The 25,818-nt window shown below is 48.1% G+C and overlaps 4 protein-coding genes across 6 annotated transcripts; 2 read left to right on the top strand and 2 right to left on the bottom strand.

Annotated features, from left to right (window-relative positions):
- Nucleotides 1–557: 557 nt before the first annotated feature.
- On the bottom strand, nt 558–5,482 carry si:dkey-21c1.4 (mitochondrial nucleoid-associated protein 1). Its single transcript, XM_064325033.1, has 6 exons — nt 5,061–5,482; nt 3,158–4,615; nt 2,719–2,829; nt 1,853–1,969; nt 1,412–1,662; nt 558–1,253 (listed from the first exon to the last, which is right to left on the bottom strand). The coding sequence occupies exons 1-5, from the start codon at nt 5,068–5,070 to the stop codon at nt 1,634–1,636; spliced, it is 1,725 nt and encodes a 574-aa protein (XP_064181103.1). The 5' UTR covers nt 5,071–5,482; the 3' UTR covers nt 558–1,253; nt 1,412–1,633.
- Nucleotides 5,483–5,659: 177 nt separating this feature from the next.
- si:dkey-21c1.1 (uncharacterized protein LOC100150256 homolog) lies at nt 5,660–12,651 on the top strand. 3 transcript variants are annotated; one of them, XM_064325099.1, is made up of 4 exons: nt 5,660–6,684; nt 7,203–7,288; nt 7,552–7,666; nt 9,632–12,651. In XM_064325099.1, exons 2-4 carry the CDS (start codon nt 7,278–7,280, stop codon nt 9,878–9,880), a joined length of 375 nt encoding a protein of 124 aa, XP_064181169.1. In that variant the 5' UTR covers nt 5,660–6,684; nt 7,203–7,277; the 3' UTR covers nt 9,881–12,651. The 3 variants fall into 3 exon arrangements, with proteins under 3 accessions (XP_064181169.1, XP_064181168.1, XP_064181170.1); XM_064325100.1 differs by lacking the exon at nt 5,660–6,684 and adding an exon at nt 6,691–6,956; XM_064325098.1 differs by lacking the exon at nt 7,203–7,288.
- Nucleotides 12,652–13,605: 954 nt separating this feature from the next.
- tepsin (TEPSIN adaptor related protein complex 4 accessory protein) lies at nt 13,606–23,915 on the bottom strand. Its single transcript, XM_064324997.1, has 13 exons — nt 23,743–23,915; nt 23,041–23,113; nt 22,668–22,759; nt 21,682–21,775; nt 20,446–20,513; nt 19,999–20,080; nt 18,270–18,341; nt 17,631–17,819; nt 17,118–17,277; nt 16,331–16,444; nt 16,160–16,238; nt 15,793–15,927; nt 13,606–15,578 (listed from the first exon to the last, which is right to left on the bottom strand). Exons 1-13 carry the CDS (start codon nt 23,779–23,781, stop codon nt 14,736–14,738), a joined length of 2,040 nt encoding a protein of 679 aa, XP_064181067.1. The 5' UTR covers nt 23,782–23,915; the 3' UTR covers nt 13,606–14,735.
- A 93-nt stretch (nt 23,916–24,008) lies between these two features.
- On the top strand, nt 24,009–25,636 carry ndufaf8 (NADH:ubiquinone oxidoreductase complex assembly factor 8). The gene is made up of 3 exons (XM_064325110.1): nt 24,009–24,187; nt 24,276–24,386; nt 25,123–25,636. The coding sequence occupies exons 1-3, from the start codon at nt 24,107–24,109 to the stop codon at nt 25,141–25,143; spliced, it is 213 nt and encodes a 70-aa protein (XP_064181180.1). The 5' UTR covers nt 24,009–24,106; the 3' UTR covers nt 25,144–25,636.
- The last annotated feature ends 182 nt before the right edge of the window (nt 25,637–25,818 follow it).

Below are 25,818 nucleotides of genomic sequence, written 5' to 3' on the forward strand. Positions count from 1 at the left end.
AGTTTGAAGGTAGGCCTTAAAATACATCCACAGGTAGACCTCCAATCGACTTAAATAATGTCAATTAGCCTATCAGAAGTTTCTAAAGCCATGACATAATTTTCTGGAATTTTCCAAGCTGTTTAAAGGCACAGTCAACTTAGTAAACTTCTGACCCACTGGAATTGTGATATAGTGAATTAAAAGTGAAATAATCTGTCTGTAAACAATTATTGGAAAAATTACTTGTGTCATGCACAAAGTAATGTCCTAACTGACTTGCCAACACTATATTTTGCTAACACAAAATCTGTGGAGTGGTTAAAAATGAGTTTTAATGACTTCAACCTAAGTGCATGTAAACTTCCGACTTCAACTGTATACAAGTTGACAGCAGTTATGGGTCAAACATTATTTCCCCAATGGGGAGCTTAATAAATCCAGCATTAGTTCTGAAAACCTCTTATAGGCCTACGTCTGACAATCAGGAAAACATATACAATCACTGATGACAAACAGGATATATATATATATATATATATATATAGTGTTATATCTCTCAAAGAAATTGAAAGCTGTAGGGCATAATCTCATTTATTGCCTTCATAGTATCAGTTATCAAAAACATGATTACATGCACACTATATATCAACTTAGGTACAGAGCTAAAAAAGTTTGGAGCTACAAGTGCTCCCTGGTGACTCCTGCTGGGCTGTTTGGTTATGCATGGCAATAGCTACTGTATTTAGGAACTGTATGGTAATCACAAGGCCTATGATTAAAGCAGTGTTGTTCCAGCCAGGACAGCGAATCACAGCTCAACTTTCTTCCTCTAGCCAGGACAGCGAATCAGAGCTCAGCTTTCTTCCTGTAGTCTGGACAACACATCAGAGCTCAGCTTTCTACCTGTAGCCAGGGCAGCGAATCAGAGCTCAGCCCTGTTGCCGTTGCCGAGCCAGTCAGAAATTGTGTTGTACTATGGATTACTGTTTGTAGTGCAGCGATGGCTGAATAAAAAGGCATCCTGTGTGGTTGTTTATTACAGTTGAAAAGAGAGTGTGGTGCTCCATAGAGACCATTCATAGGACAGCCAATCAGAGCCCAGCCCTGGTCCTGTACCTAAGATATCCAAACAGAGTTCAGCCCTGTTTCTCTAAGACAGAGAATTAGAGCTGAGCCCAGCTGCTACAATCTATATCCACACATTTACACATTCACAGAGCTGTTAGAATCTATATCCACACATTCACACACATTCATAAAGCTGTTACAATCTATATCCACACATTCGCACACATTCATAAAGCTGTTACAATCTATATCCACACATTCATATAGCTGGTAGAATCCATATCCACACATTCATAAGCTGTAAATCCATATCCACACATTCACAACATTCATAAACTGGTAGATCTATCCACATATATACGGAACACCTCACATTCATAAAGCTGGTAGAATCCATATCCACACATTCATAAAGCTGGTAGAATCCATATCCACACATTCATAAAGCTGGCAGAATCCATATCCACACATTCATAAAGCTGGTAGAATCCATATCTACACATTCACACACATTCATAAAGCTGGCAGAATCCATATCCACACATTCTGGAGGTTGATTAGGGATCCACTTCCGCTTCTGAGGCTAGTGGTACTTCCTCCAGCGGTCCCGCTCTGGTCATGAGGAGATAGGAAGTTACACAGTCAGCAAACATCAACAGAGACGTGACATCATCACCGCCCTCACCCACACCAGCATGCCTGGTAATGAGTTAGCTCTGGGAGTTAAACAGCAGGCCACAGTACTGCAGAAGCAGAGAGAGTAGGTGTCACAGGCAAGAGGTCAAAGGTCAGCCAGACTCACTCAGGTGGGGGTAACTCCAGAGGTAGCTCAGCACACAGTAGCCGGCCAGCAGCATGGCCACGCCTCCGACCCCGCCCCTCCGAACGTCAATGTACTTCCCGTAGTACCTCCTCCACCCTGCAAGGTTACCAGCAGACACCAGCGTGTCAGTGTACAGAGTGCAGAACAGGAAGAGCTTCCTGGGTCATGTGATTAGGGACAAGTGCAGCACAGGGAAACATTTGTGAGTCATGTGATTAGGGAGAAGTGCAACATGGGGAGAGCTTCCTGGGTCATGTGATTAGGGAGGTGTGCAGCATGGGGAGAGCTTCCTGGGTCATGTGATTAGGGAGGTGTGCAGCATGGGGAGAGCTTCCTGGGTCATGTGATTAGGGAGGAGTGCAGCACAGGGAGAGCTTCCTGGGTCATGTGATTAGGGAGGAGTGCAGCACAGGGAAACATTCCTGGTCATGTGATTAGGGAAGAGTGCAGCACAGGGTAACAATCCTGGGTCATGTGATTAGGGAGGTGTGCAGCATGGGGAGAGCTTCCTGGGTCATGTGATTAGGGAGGTGTGCAGCATGGGGAGAGCTTCCTGGGTCATGTGATTAGGGAGGTGTGCAGCATGGGGAGAGCTTCCTGGGTCATGTGATTAGGGAGGAGTGCAGCACAGGGAGAGCTTCCTGGGTCATGTGATTAGGGAGGAGTGCAGCACAGGGAAACATTCCTGGTCATGTGATTAGGGAAGAGTGCAGCACAGGGTAACAATCCTGGGTCATGTGATTAGGGAGGAGTGCAGCACTGGGAGCATTTCCTAGGTCATGTGATCAAGGAGGAGTGCAGCACAGGGAAACATTCCTGGGTCATGTGATTAGGAGGAAACTCACCTCTGTGCACAGCAGCCACTGCCTCTCTGGGGGTCAGGAGGGATCGAGAGGTAAACCATGCAGGGAGCTCTGCCAACCGCACCTCCATCAGCACGCGGTCAGTAAGAGACCCTGCACACACACACACACACATACAGTTTAATAAAAAGTGGGCCACAGAAGCTGACGACTCCTTAACCCTTTGAATAGTAGTTTTTTTGGAATGTTTTGTTTCAAAATTCTAAGTCAGAGTTCTAGAACTCCATTTCTTTCAGTTACCAGCAATGATTGTGACATCAGCATTAGAATGTTCAGTAAAGATAACCTTACACCTTAAGATAACCTTAAGTTAAGCAAGTGCGGGGTTAGGGCAGTTTGGGAAATCCCACTCCTGCCCAAAGACAGGACGTTCCAGCTCTCCGTAACCTCGGCAACATGCCCAAAATTGCATGCTCTGTACCTTGACTTCCTAGTGCTGGGAGCTGGGTGGGCAGGGCCTTCTGCTGCACGTGCTCAGTGTGTGCGAGGGAGCGCACTGGAAGCATGGAGAGGCCTATCCCCTCATAGGCTGCTGCTAGTTCTGGCGTCCCCTCCAGTCCGAGGGGGCAGCGGATTCCTCTGCCCGCCCTCCGCTCTACGCCCCTGGGGGGGGCGTGGCTCCCTGCCAGAGACCCACCACCAACACCCAGCCTGGCGGTTCCTCTGTCCTGAGTGGCGGTTAACGTGGGCAGCCTGGCGGTTTCTCTTTCCTGAGTGGCGGTTAACGCGGGCAGCCTGGCGGTTCCTCTTTCCTGAGTGGGGGTTAACGTGGGCAGCCTGGCGATTTCTCTGTCCTGAGCGGAGGCTAACGTGGGCAGCCTGGCGATTTCTCTGTCCTGAGCGGAGGCTAACGTGGGGGTGTGGCTGGGGGCGGGGGCAGAGGCACCAAGGGCGGGGGCGGGGCTGGTGTGGCTGGAGGTGTGGCTGGGGCCAGGGGCACCGGGGGTGGTGTGGATGGGGGTGTGACTGGGGGCAGGGGTTTTAGGAGCAGGGGCGGGGCTCCTGCAGGAGAACCCCTCTTTAATGTGCTCCCACACGCTTGTCTTGGTCCAGCCCCGGCCGCTGCTGCTCCCCGTTCTCAGAGTCAGCTGATCAGCACTCGGGACGTCCTCCCAGAACCTGGTCCTGGCACGGGGCGGCCTGCGGAGGGCGCCCTCCGCCACCTGTATTCGGGCCACAAACGGATCCCTGGATGAGCTCTGGGCCGTGGCGCCTCCTCCAGGCAGCGCAGGGAACTGCGCCGAGCCGCGGCTCCCCTGTGATTCGGGAGCTTTCGGTTTGATCGGCGGCTTCGCAGGGGACGACTCCCGCCCTGGCGTAGCGGCTTTGCTGGGGGCAGGAAGTGGGGCTTTAGGGGTTTCTGCGTAGGAGCCAGGGCCCCCCGCTGCCGTGGTAATGGGACCGGGTCTCTTTCCTGCCAGTTCGGACGGGGCGAACGTGGCGCCTCGGACATGCGGGTGCTCGACCGGGGGGGCCCGCCCTCTCTGAGGCTCCGCCCCTTCCGCTCCCCTGCGGTTCTGCTCCTGACCTTTGACCTTGACCTTCACGCCGCTGCCAGGAGGGACGTCCTGCGCCTTGGGGCTCTTCTTATTTGGGCGTGCCTTCACCCTCTCCCCCAGGCCGGCCGCTCCAGGCCGGGCGTCGGCCGCCGTCCTGTCCGGGGTACCGCCTGCCTGCCCCTCCCGTTTGGCGGGCAGCTTCCCGGGCTTCTTGGCCGAGTTCTGCCCCGGAGCTGAAGGAACGGCGCTCAGCCATTCAGGGGTTTTTGTAGCCTTGGTAACGGGTGCCATTTTGCAGTGAGTAATGTGTGATTTCAGCCTCTTGAAAGAACGGCCACAAAACGGGCATGTTTCCGTTGGACCCTTTTCTGACCGCTCATCTGATTACCAAAGAGAGAAAAACAAAATGGCCGCAGATTGACAACAGGCACTAGGTATATTTTGCACCATCTCAATCAATTTAATTATCTTCCCCTATTCAAAGACAAAAAATATTTAACACTTTAAATGTGATTGCAATAACACTGTTAAACAATTAAACTAAATAAATACTGCACAGATAAGCAATACAAGCATCCTCTTTAAAACAAAACAAAAAAAAAAACTAAATACCATTATTTTACTGGTGAACCACTGTCGTTTTTTAGAATAGCAATAAATAGCAGCTAATGTAAACGACGATAGGAGTATCGTCCCTAAACAGCCTACAGGCCTAGAAGGCAGTACGACTAGTACCGTTACTCTCTTCTCATTCAAATGAGCAAGTACACATAACACATGTTTAGTTTACTGTAGCAATATGTAACCTGCAAATATTGTACCTACCTGGACTCATAAGTAACAGCTAGCCAATCAAAAGAAGGTATTCAAATATTCCTACTTTTTACTGGAAAGAAGTCTGGGCGTTGCGCCCAGGTTTATAAAATATATACAAGTGTATGCAGCCGGAGGGCACTGCCGTCTTGTTTATTAACCTACTCAGTGAATTCACTCCTGTAAGGTTAATGCTAGTTTATCTCGCTAGAATGCTATCTACACGCTGTCTACTCCTGGTTCTGGGTATTAAGATTCTTAAAAGGTTGCAACCAGGTCGTCAGATGGCTTGACTTAAATTGTCTTATATAATTACACAATCATATACAAACAACAGTGGTGCACTAACTACAAACCATGTGCGCACATATTGTGACTTTTCTTGCCAAGACAGCTATGTAACGCAAAGGCCCCATCGAGAGGTAGCGTAAACAAATGCCTGACTGCCCTGAACAAAGAATGTCCACATTAAATGAAATAGCATATCATTTATAAACAATGTGTACTTTTGGTAGTTAACGTATACGTGGCTCCGGGTGGTCTACCGTAAAAGTTTGGTCATTTTGGTAATTTAGGTGTCTGTGTCGCGCCTGCTTTCGGTTCTAACGGCGCAAGCGCTGCTGTGAGCAGTCTCTGGTGGAGAGACGGGGTTTGGGAACGCACTACACACACGACCCCCATACGAGGGCTTGACGTGCCTGCTAACAGTGATAAGGGCGTATTTCCATGACCGATTACAGTTGTGAATTATTGCGAATTATGTGGTCGGTGACGGTTAAAATGATATCAGGCCGAGGCGGGAAAAATTAGTCCGCTTCCAGCGACGTTACGTTACGGCTGCGGTTAACGTTATTTAAACTAAGTCAGATAGTTTTGTACTACGAGTCGGATAAAGGTTAATAACTTTTTATGGTCTTAGTCTGCATCTAGTCATCAGGTTTCCACCTAATAACATTGGTTTTAATTTGGCTGTAGATATACAGAACGGCCAAATATGTTGTTCTTCTTCGTACCTGATTGGACTTTAGTTTGTAAATGATTAAAAATAGCTAATAAAGTTAACGAAGTCAGGCAACTGGTTATCGATAACACCTGTTTCTTGAGACTAGTGTTCTAATGCGGCGGTAGCAACCTCTTGTAAAATAGCAGGTTGTCAGATGGTTTATGTTTTATATAAAATTTGAAGGTACTGAAGATCATATCGGTTTCCGTCACGATTACAGGGCTTTATTTTATTCGTGCTGTCAAATCACGCTAATCCGCGCCCTTTTGGGTAGCTAGAATAGATAGCTAACTAGCTAGTTACTAAACTAACAAGCTGATAAGTCTGTCCGTGGAACTGTGCAAACATAACATTGATTTAGCATGGCAGCATATCAGTTCACGTTTTTCTGACAATATGAGATGACCTACCAAAGCCACTTAATGTATTTCATTAGCACTGTGTAATGATGTGTTGGGATGTAGCCTGTGCATGTGGCTCGTGGCTTTAACGGTGAATCAGGATCGATTTCGCCTGGAGGTGCGGAAAGGACCGCCTCCCAGAAAAGCTGGGTTTTGACAGCTGAGCGCGCCTGTAACTTCGATGTGACAGCAACGTTAACTCGCCGGTTCTTCAGATGTTAACCGAAAGCAGGTGGGTTTCTTTGCTTTCACTTGGGTGGGTAATGTAAAATACCGCTTAATATACAGGTAGTTACACTGCAGCTCGCTGGCTAAGGCACGCCAGTGTCTGTTTTTGTAAGTGCTTTTTGGCAGCGGTTATTCAGTACAGCTACCCTGCTGCATGGAAACGCGTTTCTGATCGTTGCGCTCTCAGATCGCTATCCATGGCGACCGGGCTCTTCTCTCTGACCCGTCATTTAGACTCGATATCTCGGTTGGACAGCGGCATTGACATTGAATTAGGTTGGTACTGTACGTTAAAATCAGCCACATTGTGTGTCATGTTGCTAAGATACCACGATCTCACGCTTTTGTGTTTAACTGTACCTTAAGGTTTTCTGTGAGTTTGCCTGACGCAGCGGCCCCTACACGCTGTGGTTTCACGGCTGCTGCGCACGCACTGGTCAGCTTGCTTTCGTATTTCTACATTGATTGCATATTCAAATTCCATAACATTTGGTTTTGGGTTTATTCGTGTGGTTCTAATAGGGACTGAGTTTTAGCGGTAGAAAATGCAGATCCTGACAAGGCATAATTAAAGGAGTCAACACCATATCTGGCTACATGGCGTTAAGGTGAGTGCCGCGCGTGCAGACGTTCTGGTCGCTGTGTAGCGCTGTGTACTTGTGGGTGAGCTTAGTGACGTGGGATTAACGGTGCGTGTAAAAATAGCTTTCCGGTTTCCAGTGACTCAGTCGTCCTGTTAACGGTGGTTAGCTGGCCTTCGGCCACCACTGTTCATAACTGAGGTGAAGAATAAGGGAGCTGCTTCCCCAGCTAAGACAGAAGGACACAGAGACACTTTGTGACCACGCCCCCTGTCCTCTCTTTCCAATAGGAAGCGCCGGCTGAGCTGTGGGAGTGAAGACGGACAGGTCCCACCCTCTGCCAAGAGGTCAGGTGGAGGCCAGTCCGAGCTGGCTGAGCTGGGACGTGAGGTGTGGGACTCAGAGGTGAGTGTACCCAAATGGTGTACCCAATTTCCCCCCCTGTACTGCCACCCCCTGTGCCCATGTAGCCAAATTCTGAAGTTTGGATCCCCAAACTCTGATGTTCTGAATACCAAATTCTGAGGGTCTGATCCCCTAACTCTGAGGTTCTGAACCCCCATTGGTGAATTATCCGCCTTATGTCAATGTCCCACTCAAAGATGTGTGGTAACAAGGGGAGGCCACGTCTCGGGTGGGTCTAAGATTTTTTAAAGCTGTGAAATGCTTGGCATGTCATTACATTACATTACAGGCATTTAGCAGACGCTCTTATCCAGAGCGACTTACACAACTTTTTACATAGCACTTTACATTGTATCCATTTATACAGCTGGATATATACTGAAGCAATGCAGGTTAAGTACCTTGCTCAAGGGTACAACGGCAGTGTCCTTACCCGGGATTCGAACCTACGACCTTTCGGTTACAAGCGCAGTTCCTTACCCACTGTGCCACACTCCGTCCTCCATGCCATGTCATGCCAGGGTTTGTGGTGGTTAGACTGGTTCTCAGACTGTAGTGGATTAAAAGGCTCCCAGCCCAAAGTTCGCCCTGCAAAAATGAGCACACTACAGCAGAGGTTTTCGTGGAGTGTCCGATCCAGAGTCACTTAGTGGCGGGGATTTTTAGAGTCTGTCTGCATGGAACAGAGTGCATTTCTGCCCCCACAGGAAAATTAACTGCACGAGCAGCAGTGTAGCATAGTGCTAACTGAGACTGTAATTCCAGTGTAGCATAGTGCTAACTGAGCCTGTAATTCCAGTGTAGCATAGTGCTAACTGGGTCTGCAACTCCAGTGTAGCATAGTGCTAACTGAGCCTGTAAGTCCAGTGTAGTATAGTGCTAACTGGGTCTGCAACTCCAGTGTAGCATAGTGCTAACTGAGCCTGTAAGTCCAATGTAGCATAGGGCCTGTAACTCCCGTGTAGTATAGAGCTAACTGGGCCTGTAACTCCCGTGTAGCATAGAGCTAACTGGACCTGTAACTCCAGTGTAGCATAGTGCTAACTGGGCCTGTAACTCCAGTGTAGCATAGTGCTAACTGGGCCTGTAATTCCAGTGTAGCATAGTGCTAACTGAGCCTGTAATTCCAGTGTAGCATAGTGCTAACTGGGCCTGTATCTCCAGTGCAGCATAGTGCTAACTGGGTCTGCAACTCCATTACAGGCATAGTGCTAACTGGGCCTTTAACTCCCATGTAGCATAATGCTAACTGGGCCTGTAATTCCAGTGTAGCATAGTGCTAACTGAGCCTGTAATTCCAGTGTAGCATAGTGCTAACTGGGCCTGTATCTCCAGTGCAGCATAGTGCTAACTGGGCCTGTAACTCTAGTGTAGCAAAGTGCTAACTGGGCCTGTAACTCCCGTGTAGCATAGTGCTATCTGGGCCTGTAACTCCAGTGTGGCGTAGTGCTAACTGAGCCTGTAATTCCAGTGTAGCATAGTGCTAACTGGGCCTGTAACTCCAGTGTAGCATAGAGCTAACTGGGCCTGTAACTCCAGTGTAACATAGTGCTAACTGAGCCTGTAACTCCATGTAGCATAGAGCTAACTGGGCCTGTAATTCCAGTGTAGCATAGTGCTAACTGGGCCTGTAACTCCAGTGTAGCATAGTGCTAACTGGGCCTGTATCTCAGAGACTGCAGGTTCAGCTCACAGCTGGGAATCTTCCATTGCACCCATCAACACCAGTTCAGTGAAATATGCAGCTGTGTAAGTGGACTGCTTGTAAGCTGTGAGATGTATGTAAGCTGTGAGATGTATTTGCACATTTCTGTAAACCACCCTGCATACATTAGCTGTGTATATTTACTCATTGCATAAATGAAAATAAACCCCGTGGTTGCCCTCCTCTTCCTCTCTCTCTCTTTTTATCTTTCCCTCCCTTTCTCCATCTCCCTCTCCCTCTCTCTCTCTCCCCCCGTCCAGTCCTCCAGCAGTGACAGCAGTGCTGTCAGTAGCCCTGAATGGCCAGCAGGGGGCAGCACAGTCCAAGGTGCAGATATCGGGGGGCGAAGCCATTCCAGCCCAAGCCCCACTAACCCCGCCCCGTTGCCAGAGGAGTGGGGCCCCATTGGCCAGTCCAACCTGGGCGCCTCCTACAACCACATCAACCGCATCCTGCGGGAGGCGCACTTCAGCAGCCTGCAGACTCGGAGCCACGCCCACGCCACATGACCCCGCCCCGCCCTCGCACCACAACCCACCCCACCCCACCCCCTCACGCCGCCCCCGCCCTCCTCTCCACAACTTCCTGTGCCCATCATAATGACTTCCTGTCCACCGCTCATCACTACAGTGTCCTCTCAGCTTGTCTGGTTTTCTCAGTTCATCTGTGAGTCGGGTTGTGTAAATTTGCAGCATGGTGAACTCTCATTGGGTGCTAATTCTGTCAATCAGAACTGTTGGGTGGGTCTTGTGTGTGCAATAATTAATATTCAAACATGCGCAGTCTTTCACACCCCTTCACCCCTTTGAGTTATTATAATTTTGTTTGTCCAGCTCAGTTTTATTTGTTGTCTGTAAAACCCAGCTTGAAAACATTTTTGTCTTGCAGTGAATTTGATTTAGAGGGTTAGAGAGTTCAGAAATAAAGGCAAGTGGCATTGGTGGCATCACTTGGCCAATAGGAGAGAATCTGGGCATTACTCGGCCAATAAGACAGGATCTGGGCATTACTAGGCCCATAGGAGAGAATCTGGGCATTACTCGAGCCAATAGGAGAGGATCTGGTCATTACTCGGCCAGTGGGAGAGGATCTGGGCATTGCTCGGCCAATAGGAGAGAATCTGGACATTACTCGGCCAATAGGAGAGGAGCTGGGCATTACTCAGCCAATGGGAGAGCATCTGGGTATTACTTGGCCAATGGGAGATGATCTGGGCATTACTCGGCCAATAGGAGAGGATTTGGGCATCATTTGGCCAATGGGAGAGGACGAGGTATCCCTCACTCACAGGTGTGTTTATATTGTATGAGGACTCAGATTCAGTACACAGTCGGCTGTCTGTGTGTCCTGAGGGTGGTCGAATGGCTCAGTTATTTCTGTGTTAATGCCAAACAGGGTCAGCCACGTTGAGTGTCTCCTTCTCTGTCCTGTAGAGGGAGCTAGAGTGGCTGGGGATCCCTGCTGCTCTTGACCATTGGGGCATGTGGCACTTTAACCAGCAGGGGCACACTTTCCCTCTGCCGTTCATTCTGGGACACTGTGATTCAGGCATTATTGCAGCAGGTGCTAAAATAAACTGGAAGAGCACAAGCACACGTGTCTGTAAAAACCGAACGCGTATGACCATCATGCATTTATTAGTGAAACGTTTCAGTTGCCCTGCATACACCAAAGCCTCTTATGCCGGGGATACTCAAATCTGGCCCTCAGGACCAGTAGTACTGCTGGTTTTCATTCCTCCCCTCTAAGCAGGGACTGATTTAAAACCTGACGCACTAACTGAGTATTATCTGGCCAATCAGTGACAATATTGGACTATGGACTATCAGGCATAAGATAAATCCAGCAGTACTACTGATTTGAGTATCCCTGACCTATGCTAAATATGAAGGATTTAAAAATGTAGTTGCTGGCTTAAATTTGTTTATAAAAGTTTAGGAATAACCACCATGAATGTTTGAACCACTCTTAGACTGAAGGCTGTAGAGGTCCACAGTGATGTCATAGTGGAACTCTGGAGTTGGGATCCACTGTGATGTCATAGTGGAACTCTAGAATTGAGCTCATGAAGGCTTATGTATGGACAGCCAACAATGCCATCTTGAACATCTTGAAAAATATGCCTGATCACAGTCATATTTGACCTGTTGAAATTGAAAAAACTGCCATGTAAACGAACAAATGAACACATCCATTTTTGATGTTCACACATTCATTTTGGATGTGCTAAAATCTGATGTTTTGAGGTGATTAAGATGTATGGAAAGGCAAGGAGAGCTTATGTTAAGGGGTACATCACAATCTCTTGAACGTAACTAACACAGGACAGAAACACGCTCCGGAAATGTCATAGCCGTGACACATGCCTTGATGCCAATCTACACACAATTTCTACATTGGTATTGGCTGAGGTGCTTTTAAGTGTGTTGACGCAAGCAATAATGTGAACAGGTCAAAAATAATTGATGAGACATATTTTAAGATATTTTGGCATCGATGGCTTTCCAGTAATACTCATGGTCACGTCTTCACTGTGATGTCACAGATGCCCAGATTCAGGGTACAGTGCAGTGGTGCATTCTGGGATGGGATGGGATCCAGAAAAATCCTGTTTTCTCTCCCAGACTCCTGCACATGCCAGCCAATGTCATACACATGTGTGTGTATGTGTGTGTGTGTGAGAGAGAGAGAGAGAGAGAGAGAGAGAGAGAGAGAGAGCATGTGTGCAGAAGGGTTGGGATTTGGGGTTTCTCATTGAAGAATACGTGCTCTGATAACCAATGCCCATTCGCTGCTTGGCCAAGCTTCGCTCACTTAATGTTCCAATCCCAGCCCTAAACACTGAACTGAGGCTCCACCCATAAAGAGCTGACCTTTGACCTCTCTGGGAGTGGTCACTCCTGTTTAGGCTTATCTCTACCTGAGCCCCACCTCCTCCTGAGCCTTACCTCCTCCTGGGATCACCTCCTGGGCTCACCTCCTCCTGGGCTCACCTCCTCCTGGGCCCCTCCTCCTCCTGGGCTCACCTCCTCCTGGGCCCCTCTTTCTCCTGGGCCCCTCCTCCTCCTGGGCCCCTCCTCCTCCTGGGCTCACCTCCCCCTGGTCAGTGCTGTTGGCCCTCTCCGGACACTGTGGTCCAAATACTTGCACAGCTAACAAAAGAAAGACTTGAACACCATCCTTGTTTTTGTATGTGGAACTGTACATTCAGGCTCAGTAGAGTTTCCATTTTTAAAAATTTCACCTCTTGCATTTGAATATTAAAGTGTTGTTTTTTTAATTGTGTAGTTGCTTTTCCATTTTTAACTGCTCAGTTTAGTACTACATATGTTTCTCTCACTGTAATCATTTCACCAGACACGCGTGCACTGCTACCACACACACACACACACACACACACAAACATGCATGCATGCGCACAGACACACACACACAACAAACACACATGCATACATGCACACACACACACAGATCCATACGAAGAATTATGGTCTCAGATCTATAGGAAGTAGAAGTGTCTCCAGTCAGACTGCACTACACTGTCTGTATGAACAGCCACAGTTTAATTAGGCCTCTGGTATCCCATCATGCATTGGGCACAGCATCAAGGCCCCCAAAGAAAATGTGGGAAAAGGGAATAATTTTTTCTGCAAATTTCTGTAGTACCAATGTCTCTGACATTTTAGTGGAAGATTAATTAGTGGCACTTTATTGGTGCTAATCTTTGTGTGAGGTAATAATAAACCATACAGGTGAGAAATACCTGTGTGATTTACCACAAGCCAAGATGAGAAATACCTGTGTGATTTACCACAAGCCAAGACGAGAAATACTTATGCGATGACTAACCTCATGCATGTGTGTGTGCGCATTGTGTACGCGTGTGTGTATGTGTGTGTGTGTGTGTGTATGTGTGTGTGTGTGTGTATGTGTGCATGTGTGTGTGCGTGTAGGCGTGTGTGTGCGCGTGTGGGCATGTATGTGTGTGTGTGCTTGCACACGTGTGTGTGTGTGTATGTGTGTGTGTGTGTGTGGTCATGTGTGTGTGCATGTGTGTGTGCCAGGTTTTGCAGAAGGCCCGTGTTTTTAGTGGTCAGGCTAGAGGGGTTTTCTCTTACCTGCATCCCAGTAACATGGGTGGACAGGAGTGTGTTATTACACCTGAATGCAAGACCTGCACACAGAAACTGACACTTTTCACTCCACATCACTCATTCAGCCACCAAGACAGAACTTTGGCAAATCATTTAATACGATTATAGAAATCTTCATCCTGAATCATCAACGCATTCGAGAACAAAAAAACTGTTTCCAAATGGCTGTTTTTCTAGTAACCATAAAATAAAGTTCCAAAGAATAAAAAGTGACCCATCGACAGACGCGTAGTGTCTTCTGTGTTCCAAAGAACCAGTCGCTATAGTGAACACTCGGAGTGGAAGACCTTTAAGTGCATAAAGATGAAATACTCAAGTGCGTAAACAAACCCAGCAGTTTAAATGAGAGGAGAGCCTGTTTCTCCAGCATATCAGAGTAGGAGCACTGATCTATGATTAGACTTGCATCCTGACCTTATCCTTTATGCGCTAAAGGCTAACCTGGACCAACGGTCCCAGTCCGAGATGCTTTATGAATACAGGCGTCGATGTGGAAGGTCCTGGGGTGACTAAGGCATTGAAGTCCAACAAATGTCTGCCCCCCAACAACCAATCACAGTTCAGCTGTGAATCAGCTGACTAAACCCAACCCTGAGGGGGAAGAAAAGGATAAAAATACCCACTGAGGGGACAGAGTCCTTTACTGCTACACGCCTGGACGATCTGAGTGAAAGACTGCCATCTGGTGGACAGAATGTGGAATTACCAGTTCCAAAGAGGGGCTGTGCTGGAGGTCTGCAGAGACGTAATCCATCCCTCTCTTTCTCCATCCCTCTCCCCGTATACATTTCTCTCTCCATTCCTGCCCCATCTGTTCATTCATCTCTCCCCTCTCTCCATCCCTCCCTCTATCTTCCTCCATTTTTCTCTCCATCTCTCCCCCTCTCCCTCCCCCCCCTCCCCTCCCCCCTTCAGTCCCGCAATATAGAATATGTCCGCTTGTGAAAGCAGGCCTGCTTCTGTACAATCAGCTGCTTTAACTGGCCAATCGCATCACCTGACCTGGGGCTGGACTACGTTTAGGGTTAAGACAAAACCCACTCTGTGGGTCTCCAGCACCAGGCACCTCATTTACAAAATGCTAACACCACCACCACCATCATCATCATCACCACAACCCACAGCACCACCATCATCATCTCTATCATCATCAGAATCCCCACCACCATTATCATCATCAGGTTTGGGGTGGGGGGGGGCTGGGGGCAGGTCAGACATTGAGGAAGGAGAAGGCAGAGCGTTGTTCTGGGGGGGCCGAGGGGGGCGGATCATGGGGTGGGCGTGTCTCTCTGGGGGGGTCTGTGTTTGAGTCGCTTTCCATGGCCACGGCCCTGTCCACCAGAGTGGGCGGGGCAACCCTGTCAGTCAGAGTGGGCGTGGCAGCCCTGTCAGGCAGAGTGGGCGGGGCAGCCCTGTCCGGCAGAGTGGGCGTGGCAGCCCTGTCTGGAAGAGTGGGCGTGGCAGCCCTGTCCGGCAGAGTGGGCGTGGCAGCCCCGTCAGTCAGAGTGGGCGTGGCAGCCCTGTCCGGCAGAGTGGGCGTGGCAGCCCTGTCAGTCAGAGTGGGCGGGGCAGCCCTGTCAGTCAGAGTGGGCGTGGCAGCCCTGTCCGGCAGAGTGGGCGGGGCAGCCCCGTCCGGCAGAGTGGGCGTGGCGCTGGCACAGACAGGTTTGGGCCTCAGTAGCTGCATTCCGCTGAACAAAGATGGCCGAGTGTCCGTGTGGGTGTGCCAGTCTGAGGAAGACTCCGCCTGTCCCCCACCCTCCTCTTCACCATGGTAAAGGATTGGCGTCTCCACGGTACTGCTCTCTGTGGTAACAGGCCCCCACCCCGCCTCTGACACTGACGGGGGGTCGACCTGGCGGGCGGGTTTGGGATTGGGAGCCTCACCCGGAGCTGAGCCCAGTGCAGGGCCCCCCCTGCTGGCAGCAGCGAGTGACACACCCCCGTCTGGGAGCTTGGAGGCAGAGTCCAGAGGGAGGGGCCCAGCCCCTGCCACGCCCACTCGGGCCACGCCCACCTGGGTTCCCATCAGAGCCTCAAACTGCCTCAGGAGCTGGGAAAACACAGGGGTCAAAGGTCATAGGTCAGCTACACATGCCCTCTCTTTCCTCACTGTCTTGGGTTCTGATTCTTTTTAAAAAATGTAAGTTGATTGACTAGATATCAAAAACACATTTTCAGACCACAGGAAAAGGCTCTGGTAGAGGAAGGTGTTACTGTCGTCAGGGAAACAGGCAGCGTCTGATCTCTTCGGCAGGTGAGCTCACCTTGGTGGCCTTGTTGGCCGCTGGCCCCGGGGGGCCTTTGCTCAGGTGTCCCAGGTGCTTGTGGGTCACCCCAAATATGTGATCCAGAGACAGCAGGTCAGATGACATCAGACAGGCAATGGCAGAGAGCGCCCTCTGGTGGACAGAACAACAACATGTGAAAACTGCAGTTAGACCAAGTGTAACTTCTGCAGTAGTACTGGTGCAATGGAGGCAGGACTGTATCATTCGGACAGTGCGTGTGTGTGTAAGTGGCAGGACTGTACCATTTGGGCAGTGTGGGTATGTATAAGTGGCAGGACGGTACCAGTTGGGCAGTGTGTGTGTGTAAGTGGCAGGACTGTGGGTGTGGGATGCAGGACTGTACCATTTGGGCAGTGTGTGTGGGGTCCTGAAGCTTGCGACAGAGGAGTTCCACCACCACCTCACAGTTGAGTATGGAGCACCTGGGACAGAACAGATGCATTGTGGGAAAAACAGTTGCTAAGAAACAGCAGGCACACGCATGAGCTGCAGCAGGAAGGCGCCACACACTGACTCTTTGATGAAGCGCTGCGCTTCCTCCCTGGACAGGAAGACCTTGGGGCCGTCAGTCAGGCTGCTGATAAGCATGGTCTCCTGGCAACAGTCTCCAAGGTGCATGGCTTCCACCCTACAGACACAGAAGGGCGGGGACAGGTGAGTGAAGGGGAGACAGATACCACACCTGTGAACTAGACAGGCGCTTTGACATTACACATAGAGGTAGCCAAGTAGTCCGCCGCTCTACTAATGACTGAGAAAAAACTGCGACCAGACACACAGACACACTGCAAGATGCCCAGACCCAGTACACAGTCACTGAGAGGCACACTGTACACCACACACACAGCTCAGGATGATTTCCTATCACACAGCCCAGGCTTCTTTCCTATCGCACACAGCACAGTGTGATTTCCTATCACACAGCACAGGCTGCTTTCCTATCACACAGCCCAGGCTGATTTTCAATCATACAGCCCAGGCTGATTTTCAATCACACACAGCTCAGGTTGATTTTCAATCACACAGCACAGGCTGATTTCCCATCACACACCGCACAGGCTGATTTCCTCTCACACACAGCACAGTCTGATTTCCTCTCACACACAGCACAGGCTGATTTCCTCTCACACACAGCACAGTCTGATTTCTTATCACACACAGCACAGGCTGATTTCTTATCACACACAGCACAGGCTGATTTCTTATCACACACAGCACAGGCTTATTTCCTATCGCACAGCCCAGGATGATTTCCTATCCCACAGCTCAGGCTGATTTCCTACCACCCAGCTCAGGCTCACCGTTCCGACAGGTCGCCGCTCTCCCGGCTGGCTCCAGACTGGCTGTCCGTCCCCGATGCCCGGCTGGCGTTGCCGTTCTCCTGAGAGGAATCATGGGAGCTGTGCCCGCTGTCAGTCTCCTCCCAGCCGCCGCCCACCTGGCCTGGACTCCGCTGCTCGGCTGTGGGGAGGGAAGGGGGCACCAGGGGGGCCTGTCAGAGTCAGCCCACCCCCCATGTACGCAGCCTACAGCTCACGATGATTCACCTATAGCTCAGTGATTTCTCACATATAACTCACCAATAGCTCAGTGATTTCTCACATATAACTCACCAATAGCTCAGTGATTTCTCACATATAACTCACCAATAGCTCAGTGATTTCTCACATATAACTCACCAATAGCTCAGTGATTTCTCACATATAACTCACCAATAGCTCAGTGATATCTCACATATAACTCATGAACCAAATTACAAGGCAAATCAGACTCCCCACAGTGCAGGTGTGTGAGCAGCAGGTGTTTGTGATCACCTTTGAGCCCATGAGAAGGCAGGTTGTAGGAGCACGCAGGCACTGCCACCTCCACGGCAGCAGAGGGTGCCATCACCGCACGATAGTGGTTGTCGTGGAGACGGATGCCCTGCTGTTCAGTGGGAGGGAGCACAGCGCTGGCCACCACCTCTGCAGCCTTCTGGATCCTGTCCAGCAGAGTGCCCCCACCTGCAGGGCAGGAAGTGACATCACACATAGCCCATGTGCCCCCCCCCCCACCCCCACCACTGACAGGACAATCACACACACACACTCACACACACACATGCACACACACACACACACCCTTGCACACACACACACACACACATACGCACACACACACACACACTCACACTTACACTCACTCACACACACACACACATGCTCACACACACTCACACTTACACTCACACTTACACTCACTTACGCTCTCACACACACACCCTTGCACACACACACACAGACATGCACACACAAACACACACACACACTCACACACACTCACACTCACACACACACACACACACACACACACACGCACACACACACTCGCTCACACTCACACTTACACTCACTCACACTCACACACACATTTGCGCATGCGCGAACACACACACACACAGACACACACTGTACCGGAGGTGTGTTTTCTGGGGCTATAACCGAATCCCTGCATGCCAGATCTGATCACAGACTCCGAGCCCATTCCTGCAGGACATCAAGACAGGAGCACTAAGTCAGAACATCACCTTACATTATATAACATTACATTACACTACCTTACATTACCTTACATTATATAACATTACATTACACTACCTTACACTACCTTACATTATATAACATTACATTACACTACCTTACACTACCTTACATTATATCACATTACATTACACTACCTTACATTATACTCATATTACATCATTACACTACCTTACATACCTTACATTATATAAAATTACATTACACTACCTTACATACACTTACATTAACTTACATTACACTACCTTACACTACCTTACATTATATACATTACATTACACTACTTACACTACCTTACATTATATACCATTACAACTACCTTACATTACCTTACATACTTACATTATATCATTACCACCTTACACTACCTTACATTATATCACATTACATTACACTACCTTACACTACCTTACATTACCTTACATTATATCACATTACATTACACTACCTTACACTACCTTACATTACCTTACATTATATCACATTACCTTACATTACCTTACATTACATTACACTACCTTACATTACCTTACATTACCTTACATTATATCACATTACATTACACTACCTTACATTATATCACATTACATTACACTACCTTACACTACCTTATATTACCTTACATTATATCACATTACATTACACTACCTTACATTATATCACATTACATTACACTACCTTACATTACCTTACATTATATCACATTACATTACACTACCTTACATTATATCACATTACATTACACTACCTTACACTACCTTACATTACCTTACATTATATCACATTACATTACACTACCTTACATTACCTTACATTACCTTACATTATATCACATTACATTACACTACCTTACATTACCTTACATTATATCACATTACATTACACTACCTTACATTACCTTACATTATATAACATTACATTACACTACCTTACACTACCTTACATTATATAACATTACATTACACTACCTTACACTACCTTACATTACCTTACATTATATCACATTACATTACACTACCTTTACATTACCTTACATTATATCACATTACATTACACTACCTTACATTATATCACATTACATTACATTACATTACATTACACTACCTTACATTACATCACATTACATCACATTACATTACACTACCTTACATTACATTACATTACCTTACATTCAATTACATTACACTACCTAACATTACAATACATTCCATTACATTACATCACATTAAATTACACTACCTTACATTAAATTACATGACATTAAACTGTACATTACCTTACATTACATTACATCTATTTGACAGAGGCTTTTATCCAAAATGACGTACAATAAGTGCGTACCGAAGGTCATTGGGCAGCTACAAAGGTCCAGTAAGGTGCAATAAGAACAGAACCCTGGGTCACTGAGTCAGGCACATGGATAGATCCCTCTCACTGCCAGACACACAGACACACGCACACATGCATTCACACTTGCACGCATGCACACACGTATGCATGCAAGCGCACACTCACACACACACGCGTATGCATGCACGCGCACACTCACACACGCACGCACGCGCACACTCACTCACGCACACACGCACGCACACACTCTTACCCAGGGCAGGGGGAGCAGTGCTGACCGGGGACAGGGCAGGTTGGGGTAACACTGTATCAGTAAAGAGCTGACAGGCCAGGTCCTGAAGGAGAGGCAGAACATTTATTATTAAACTACATTACAATCCCTTAGCAGGAGCAATTCACAAAAGTATTAAATATGAACTATTAATTACACTGCATGTTTCCTATTATCTTATAATGGGAAAATCACATTAAATCATATAATGATATTTCCATTTAACAATTGTCAGTGTTACACATTGATCACTTACATATTACATAGTATTGGAAATTAATTAATCAGATTGACTGACTCGTCAAATGCTCTTATCCAGAGAAAACTCCAAGGCCTTCATGGGAAAACATGTAAATGCAAATAAAACGAATAACACAACACAGGTACAGCACAGTATGTAACTCACTGCATATCAGTGCTCACACTCACCTGTGCTGCAGCTCGGACCTTCTGATACAGGGTGGTACCGTGGATGGGGTCAGGGGGGCCGCTGTACACTGGGGGAGCACAGCCATGAGTCACAATCTACAGCACAGCCATGAGGCACAGTCTACAGCAGCACAGCCATGAGTCACAGTCTACAGTACAGCCATGAGTCACAGTCTACAGCAGCACAGCCATGAGTCACAGTCTACAGCACAGCCATGAGTCACAGTCTACAGCAGCACAGCCATGAGTCACAGTCTACAGCAGCACAGCCATGAGTCACAGTCTACAGCACAGCCATGAGTCACAGTCTACAGCAGCACAGCCATGAGTCACAGTCTACAGCACAGCCATGAGTCACAGTCTACAGCAGCACAGCCATGAGTCACAATCTACAGCAGCACAGCCATGAGTCACAATCTACAGCACAGCCAAGAGTCACAGTCCATAGCAGCACAGCCATGAGTCACAGTCTACAGCACAGCTGTGAGTCGCAGTCTACAGCACAGCCATGAGTCACAGTCTACAGCAGCACAGCCATGAGTCACAGTCTACAGCACAGCCATGAGTCACAGTCCACAGCAGCACAGCCATGAGTCACAGTCTACGGCACAGCTGTGAGTCACAATCTACAGCAGCACAGCCATGAGTCACAGTCTACAGCAGCACAGCCATGAGTCACAGTCTACAGTACAGCCATGAGTCACAGTCTACAGCACAGCCATGAGTCACAGTCTACAGCAGCACTGCCGTGAGTCACAGTCTACAGCACAGCCGTGAGTCACAGTCACAGCAGCACAGCCAGTGAGTCACAATCACAAGCAGCACAGCCATGAGTCACAGTCTACAGCACAAGCCATGAGTCACAGTTTACAGCAACAGCCATGAGTCACAGTCTACAGCAGCAAGCCATGAGTCACAGTCTACAGCAGCCATGTCCAGTGAGTCACAGAGTCACTTACAGCAGCACAGCCATGAGTCACAGTCTACAGTCAGCCTAGTACAGCTACACAGCCATGAGTCACAGTCTACAGTACAGCCATGAGTCACAGTCTACAGCACAGCCATGAGTCACAGTCTACAGCAGCACTGCCGTGAGTCACAGTCTACAGTACAGCCATGAGTCACAGTCTACAGTAGCACAGCCATGAGTCACAGTCTACAGCACAGCTGTGAGTCACAGTCTACAGCACAGCCATGAGTCACAGTCTAGGGCAAAGCTGTGAGTCGCAGTCTCACCTGTCACTTCCTGGATGAAGGTGGCATTCCGGCGCAGCTCAGTCAGGAAGTGGTGCGAACCGTGACCGCACAGGTGAAGCAGGATCTTCAGAACCTGGGGGGAAGGGAGAGAGAGAGAGAGAGAGGAGGGGAGAGGAAGGAGAGAGAGAGAAAGAGAGAGAGAGAAAAATGGGAGGGAAGGAGGGAGGGAGGGAGGGGAAGAGAAAAAAGTAAAAGAAAGATCGAGAGGGGGAGAGAGAGAGAGAAAGTGACACAAAGCAGCCAATTACAAACTTAATTTTGACAGTCCAGTCCTCCCAATCACGCACCCCCTTCTCTGTATCCATACAGTACAGACCCATCCCTTCTACAGTACAGACCTACCCCTCTGTACAGTACAGACCCAGCCCCCCTTACAGTACAGACCCACCCCTCCATACAGTACAGACCCATCCCTTGTACATTACAGACTCACCCCTTCGTACAGTACAGACCCACCCCTCCGTACAGTACAGACTCACCCCTCCATACAGTACAGACCCAACCCTCTGTACATTACAGACCCACCCCTTCGTAAAGTAAAGACCCACCCCTCCATACAGTACAGACCCAACCCTCTGTACATTACAGACCCACCCCTTCGTAAAGTACAGACCCACCCCTCCGTACAGTACAGACCCAACCCTCTGTACAGTACAGACTCACCCCTCCGTACAGTACAGACCCAACCCTCTTACAGTACAGACTCACCCCTCCATACAGTACAGACCACCCGTCCATACAGTACAGACCTAACCCTCTGTACATTACAGACCCACCCCTCCATACAGTACAGACCTAACCCTCTGTACATTAGACTCACCCCTTCGTACAGTACAGACCCACCCCTCCATACAGTACAGACTCACCCCTTCGTAAAGTACAGACCCACCCCTCCATACAGTACAGACTCACCCCTCCGTAAAGTACAGACCCACCCCTCCATACAGTAGACCACCCGTCCCTACCTTCAGTTTGACATGGCATGAATCTCCCTGCAGACGGTCCAGCAGGTACTCCAGCAAGCACTGGCACCACCCCACTGAGTCATGGGAAATTTCTGGTGTTGCAGGGGTGTAAAGGACACATAACAGGGTAACTTCCGTCTGTAAACAACGGTTAGCTCCCTAACCGTTCTGTTGCACTGCCACGTAAATCCACGCAAAAGTTTACCCGTCACCCCGTAAATCAGAAAATTCAGTCTTATACTTCAATATGGCACTTATATACTATGATACAAAATGTTACATACGACCAGTCAGTGTTCAAGAGAAAAAGTAAAAGAGCCAGCTAATCATCCAAATAAATACATAAGTAAACGGAGGAACAGCAAAAGGATACTGCCGATTTCTTCAAACAGGTAACCAGGGCAAGGTGTTTCGTCATCTGCTGTGGCTTTCATTAGAATGGGTACCTGGGAGTAAGACATGCTTTAGGCGCGGGGACATCTGATTGAGCACGCTCTAACATCTGGAGGGACATCATCTGCACCCACATTGCATTGTCTGACAGGACTGCTAGCTCGCAGAGTAGGCTATCCGGCTCGTCACGTGGAGGGAGTCAGCGGTGGCAGTTACCTAGCAATTTACCCACCACTCCATAATAAACAAGATTGTGATCGATGACCAAAGGCAAATAAATAAACGTGGCGAAGCTAACTTTATTCATGCTAATAGCTAAATCAGTTCATCGTGTTTACCTACGCTAACTAACATACAAGAAACAAAAACAACGAAATGTACACCCCAAAGTGCATAAAAGCAGACTTTAACTAGCTTGTGCTTTCATAGGGTGAAGCCCCGTTCACACTGACTAGTTACGACAGAATGTGTACATTTTATTAGATACCAGGGTGTGGGGATAAAAACACATGCCGTCCGGACAGAGGACAGACCGAGAGGTGGACCAGTTAGCTTTGCATTAGCAGCTAAAACATGCACCGGAATATGCTGTGTGCCCACATATAAATGTTAACGTGAAAACAATACGTGTAATACACTGGGTCGAACGGCAGCCATGACATTAGATCATTCTGAATCTTACTTTCTGAAGGAAAGCCAGGCGCTCCATGAGGGTCGCCATGACACCGCATTCTCGGGACCAGCTGGTATGACGCACTATGAAGGGGCGGGGACAGATTTGACAGCTGTCTAACCAGACAGTAATGCCCAGACCCGTCTATGTGCCCATTGGCTCACTTTACGGAACTAGTTACACCTGCGAATCATACGAAGGATAGTCATTTCCGGTTCTTAGAGCGACGTAGTTTTAAACCAACCAAGGGCGTTGTATAATATTTGAAGGCGGGCCCAGTATTGCCAAGGGTCAACAATATGGCGCTGCCCATTAAGTGGGAAGAAGGCGAAATCTAACCGTCTGCATCTGTCTGTTTATCAATTTTTTTTAAATGTCGGGGACGAACGTTTGGACTCGCAGTCGCGAGAGAATGCTGCGCTTCCCGGAGCTGTTCGCGCAGTGCAGCACAGAGGTGTGTGTTTGTTGTAAGCCATCATTGTTCAGAATTAACCCGGCCGTAGTTCCACAGTGAAAGTTACGTGTCCTGATTTTTGGTGCAGGCGGCGGCGTACGGGAAATGCGTCTCTGCCACGACCAAGAGCAAACAGGAGCTGCGAAGAGACCTCTGCGCCGCGGAGTTCAACGCCCTGAAGAGGTGTTTTGTGACCGCGGTCAGTGTCCTGGAGTGCTGCCAAATACGCAGTGTTTCCCCGGAGGGTCAGACACACAGCTGGTCTTTACAGCGCATTTGCTAGTGGTATCCGTTGTAGAAAATGGTATCACGTGTGATGGTATCCCTTTCAACAATTAGTTAACGAACTGTACCATGAATTTTATCTGGATAATTAGCTGAATGGCAGCTGAGGTTTCATATCATTTTCTTGTCTGATTATGAAACAGATTGTGACTGTATGAATGTATTCTTGTATTAAGTGCCCTGCCTGATTTACTTAAGTTTTGTAAAATATGTTGAAAGATTATGTTCCACATGCAGTGGCGTAGGATTCGTTTGAACATTGGGGGACACACATTAAGCTGGGGGTCCTCTCCCAGGAAACACTTAACTTACTGCATTCTGGTGAATTTTTATGCACCAATTTGTGCCTGTTCTGCATCAATTTATGGTGGAAATGCTTTCATGTTTTTATTGGGGGGACAAATGCACGTGTTCTAAATATTGAGGGGGACGTATCCCCTCCGAAATCTACGCCTATGTCCACATTCAATGTGACGGTAGTTAGATTGAAAAAAGTACAATGAACAAGTTTAGAATTTTCAATGAACAAAGCATTTTCTTATATATTAGTGTTTCAAGTTGTGCTAGAAGCCCTGGTAAGATACTTCCGAAAACAGGAGACAGTGAGGGTCAGTCATGGGCATGCTGATGGGTTTTTCTCTCTCTATCAGGCAAAGAAAGGTGGGAAGTAGATCTCTACTGTGGACCGAAGAGTGTTGGGCACGGACACCTGTCTCTTCCAATTTAAGAACAGATGGCATGGAATCTTCAAATCTCTGTGCGTTGCTTTGGGTTTGAGATCCAGATGAACAGGCAGCCAGCGTATGTTTCTGAATCCCTGTGCATTGCTTTGGGTTTGAGATCCAGACGAACAGGCAGCCAGCGTATAGTTCTGAATCTGTGCGCGCACGTTCTGCGCTTGGAGGCTGGTGGCATTGCAAGACCTGGCAGACTTCAGCATTCTGAGGACTTTGCATGTTTGGGACATGTTCGATTGGGGATAAACATATGCAACAAATCCTGCATAGCCTGAAGATTTGTTAAAAAAGGTGCACTGTGTGGATGAACTGCCTTTAGGTTTTATTCATACGACTATATTAGACTTAGAAAAGCCACGTGTGTGTGAAATAAGCGTTGCTTAGAGGAGATTTGTGAACAGAACCTAAATAAATTGCTTTATAATTAGAGGCATCAGTTTGTCTTGATCATGTGACCTGCTGGCATTTAAACTTGTATTTCTGGTGTTATCCTCCAGGGGTCTCTGGCAATCTCGATACATCTCACTAGCTAGCTAGATATAGAGAAATCTGTCACATTGACACCCGAACATGTTCAGTTTTATACACTGGCTACAGCTAGCTAGAAAT

Source organism: Anguilla rostrata, chromosome 2 (genome assembly GCF_018555375.3).
Source record: "Anguilla rostrata isolate EN2019 chromosome 2, ASM1855537v3, whole genome shotgun sequence".
NCBI classification, from domain to species: domain Eukaryota; kingdom Metazoa; phylum Chordata; class Actinopteri; order Anguilliformes; family Anguillidae; genus Anguilla; species Anguilla rostrata.

Excerpts from the sequence above, each read along its gene's own strand:
- ndufaf8 (XM_064325110.1), top strand. The coding sequence starts at position 24,107 with ATGTCGGGGACGAACGTTTGGACTCGCAGTCGCGAGAGAATGCTGCGC. Across the intron at positions 24,188-24,275 it reads TCGCGCAGTGCAGCACAGAG|GCGGCGGCGTACGGGAAATG; the intron begins GTGTGTGTTTGT and ends TTTTTGGTGCAG. Across the intron at positions 24,387-25,122 it reads AGAGGTGTTTTGTGACCGCG|GCAAAGAAAGGTGGGAAGTA; the intron begins GTCAGTGTCCTG and ends TCTCTCTATCAG.
- tepsin (XM_064324997.1), bottom strand. The coding sequence starts at position 23,781 with ATGGCGACCCTCATGGAGCGCCTGGCTTTCCTTCAGAAA. Across the intron at positions 22,760-23,040 it reads CCTGTTTGAAGAAATCGGCA|AAATTTCCCATGACTCAGTG; the intron begins GTATCCTTTTGC and ends CTGCAACACCAG. Across the intron at positions 20,514-21,681 it reads CTTCATCCAGGAAGTGACAG|TGTACAGCGGCCCCCCTGAC; the intron begins GTGAGACTGCGA and ends GTGCTCCCCCAG.
- si:dkey-21c1.4 (XM_064325033.1), bottom strand. Across the intron at positions 1,970-2,718 it reads AGTGGCTGCTGTGCACAGAG|GGTGGAGGAGGTACTACGGG; the intron begins GTGAGTTTCCTC and ends GTAACCTTGCAG. Across the intron at positions 1,663-1,852 it reads CTGGAGTTACCCCCACCTGA|AGCGGGACCGCTGGAGGAAG; the intron begins GTGAGTCTGGCT and ends CCTCATGACCAG.
- si:dkey-21c1.1 (XM_064325098.1), top strand. Across the intron at positions 7,667-9,631 it reads GTGAGGTGTGGGACTCAGAG|TCCTCCAGCAGTGACAGCAG; the intron begins GTGAGTGTACCC and ends CCCCCCGTCCAG.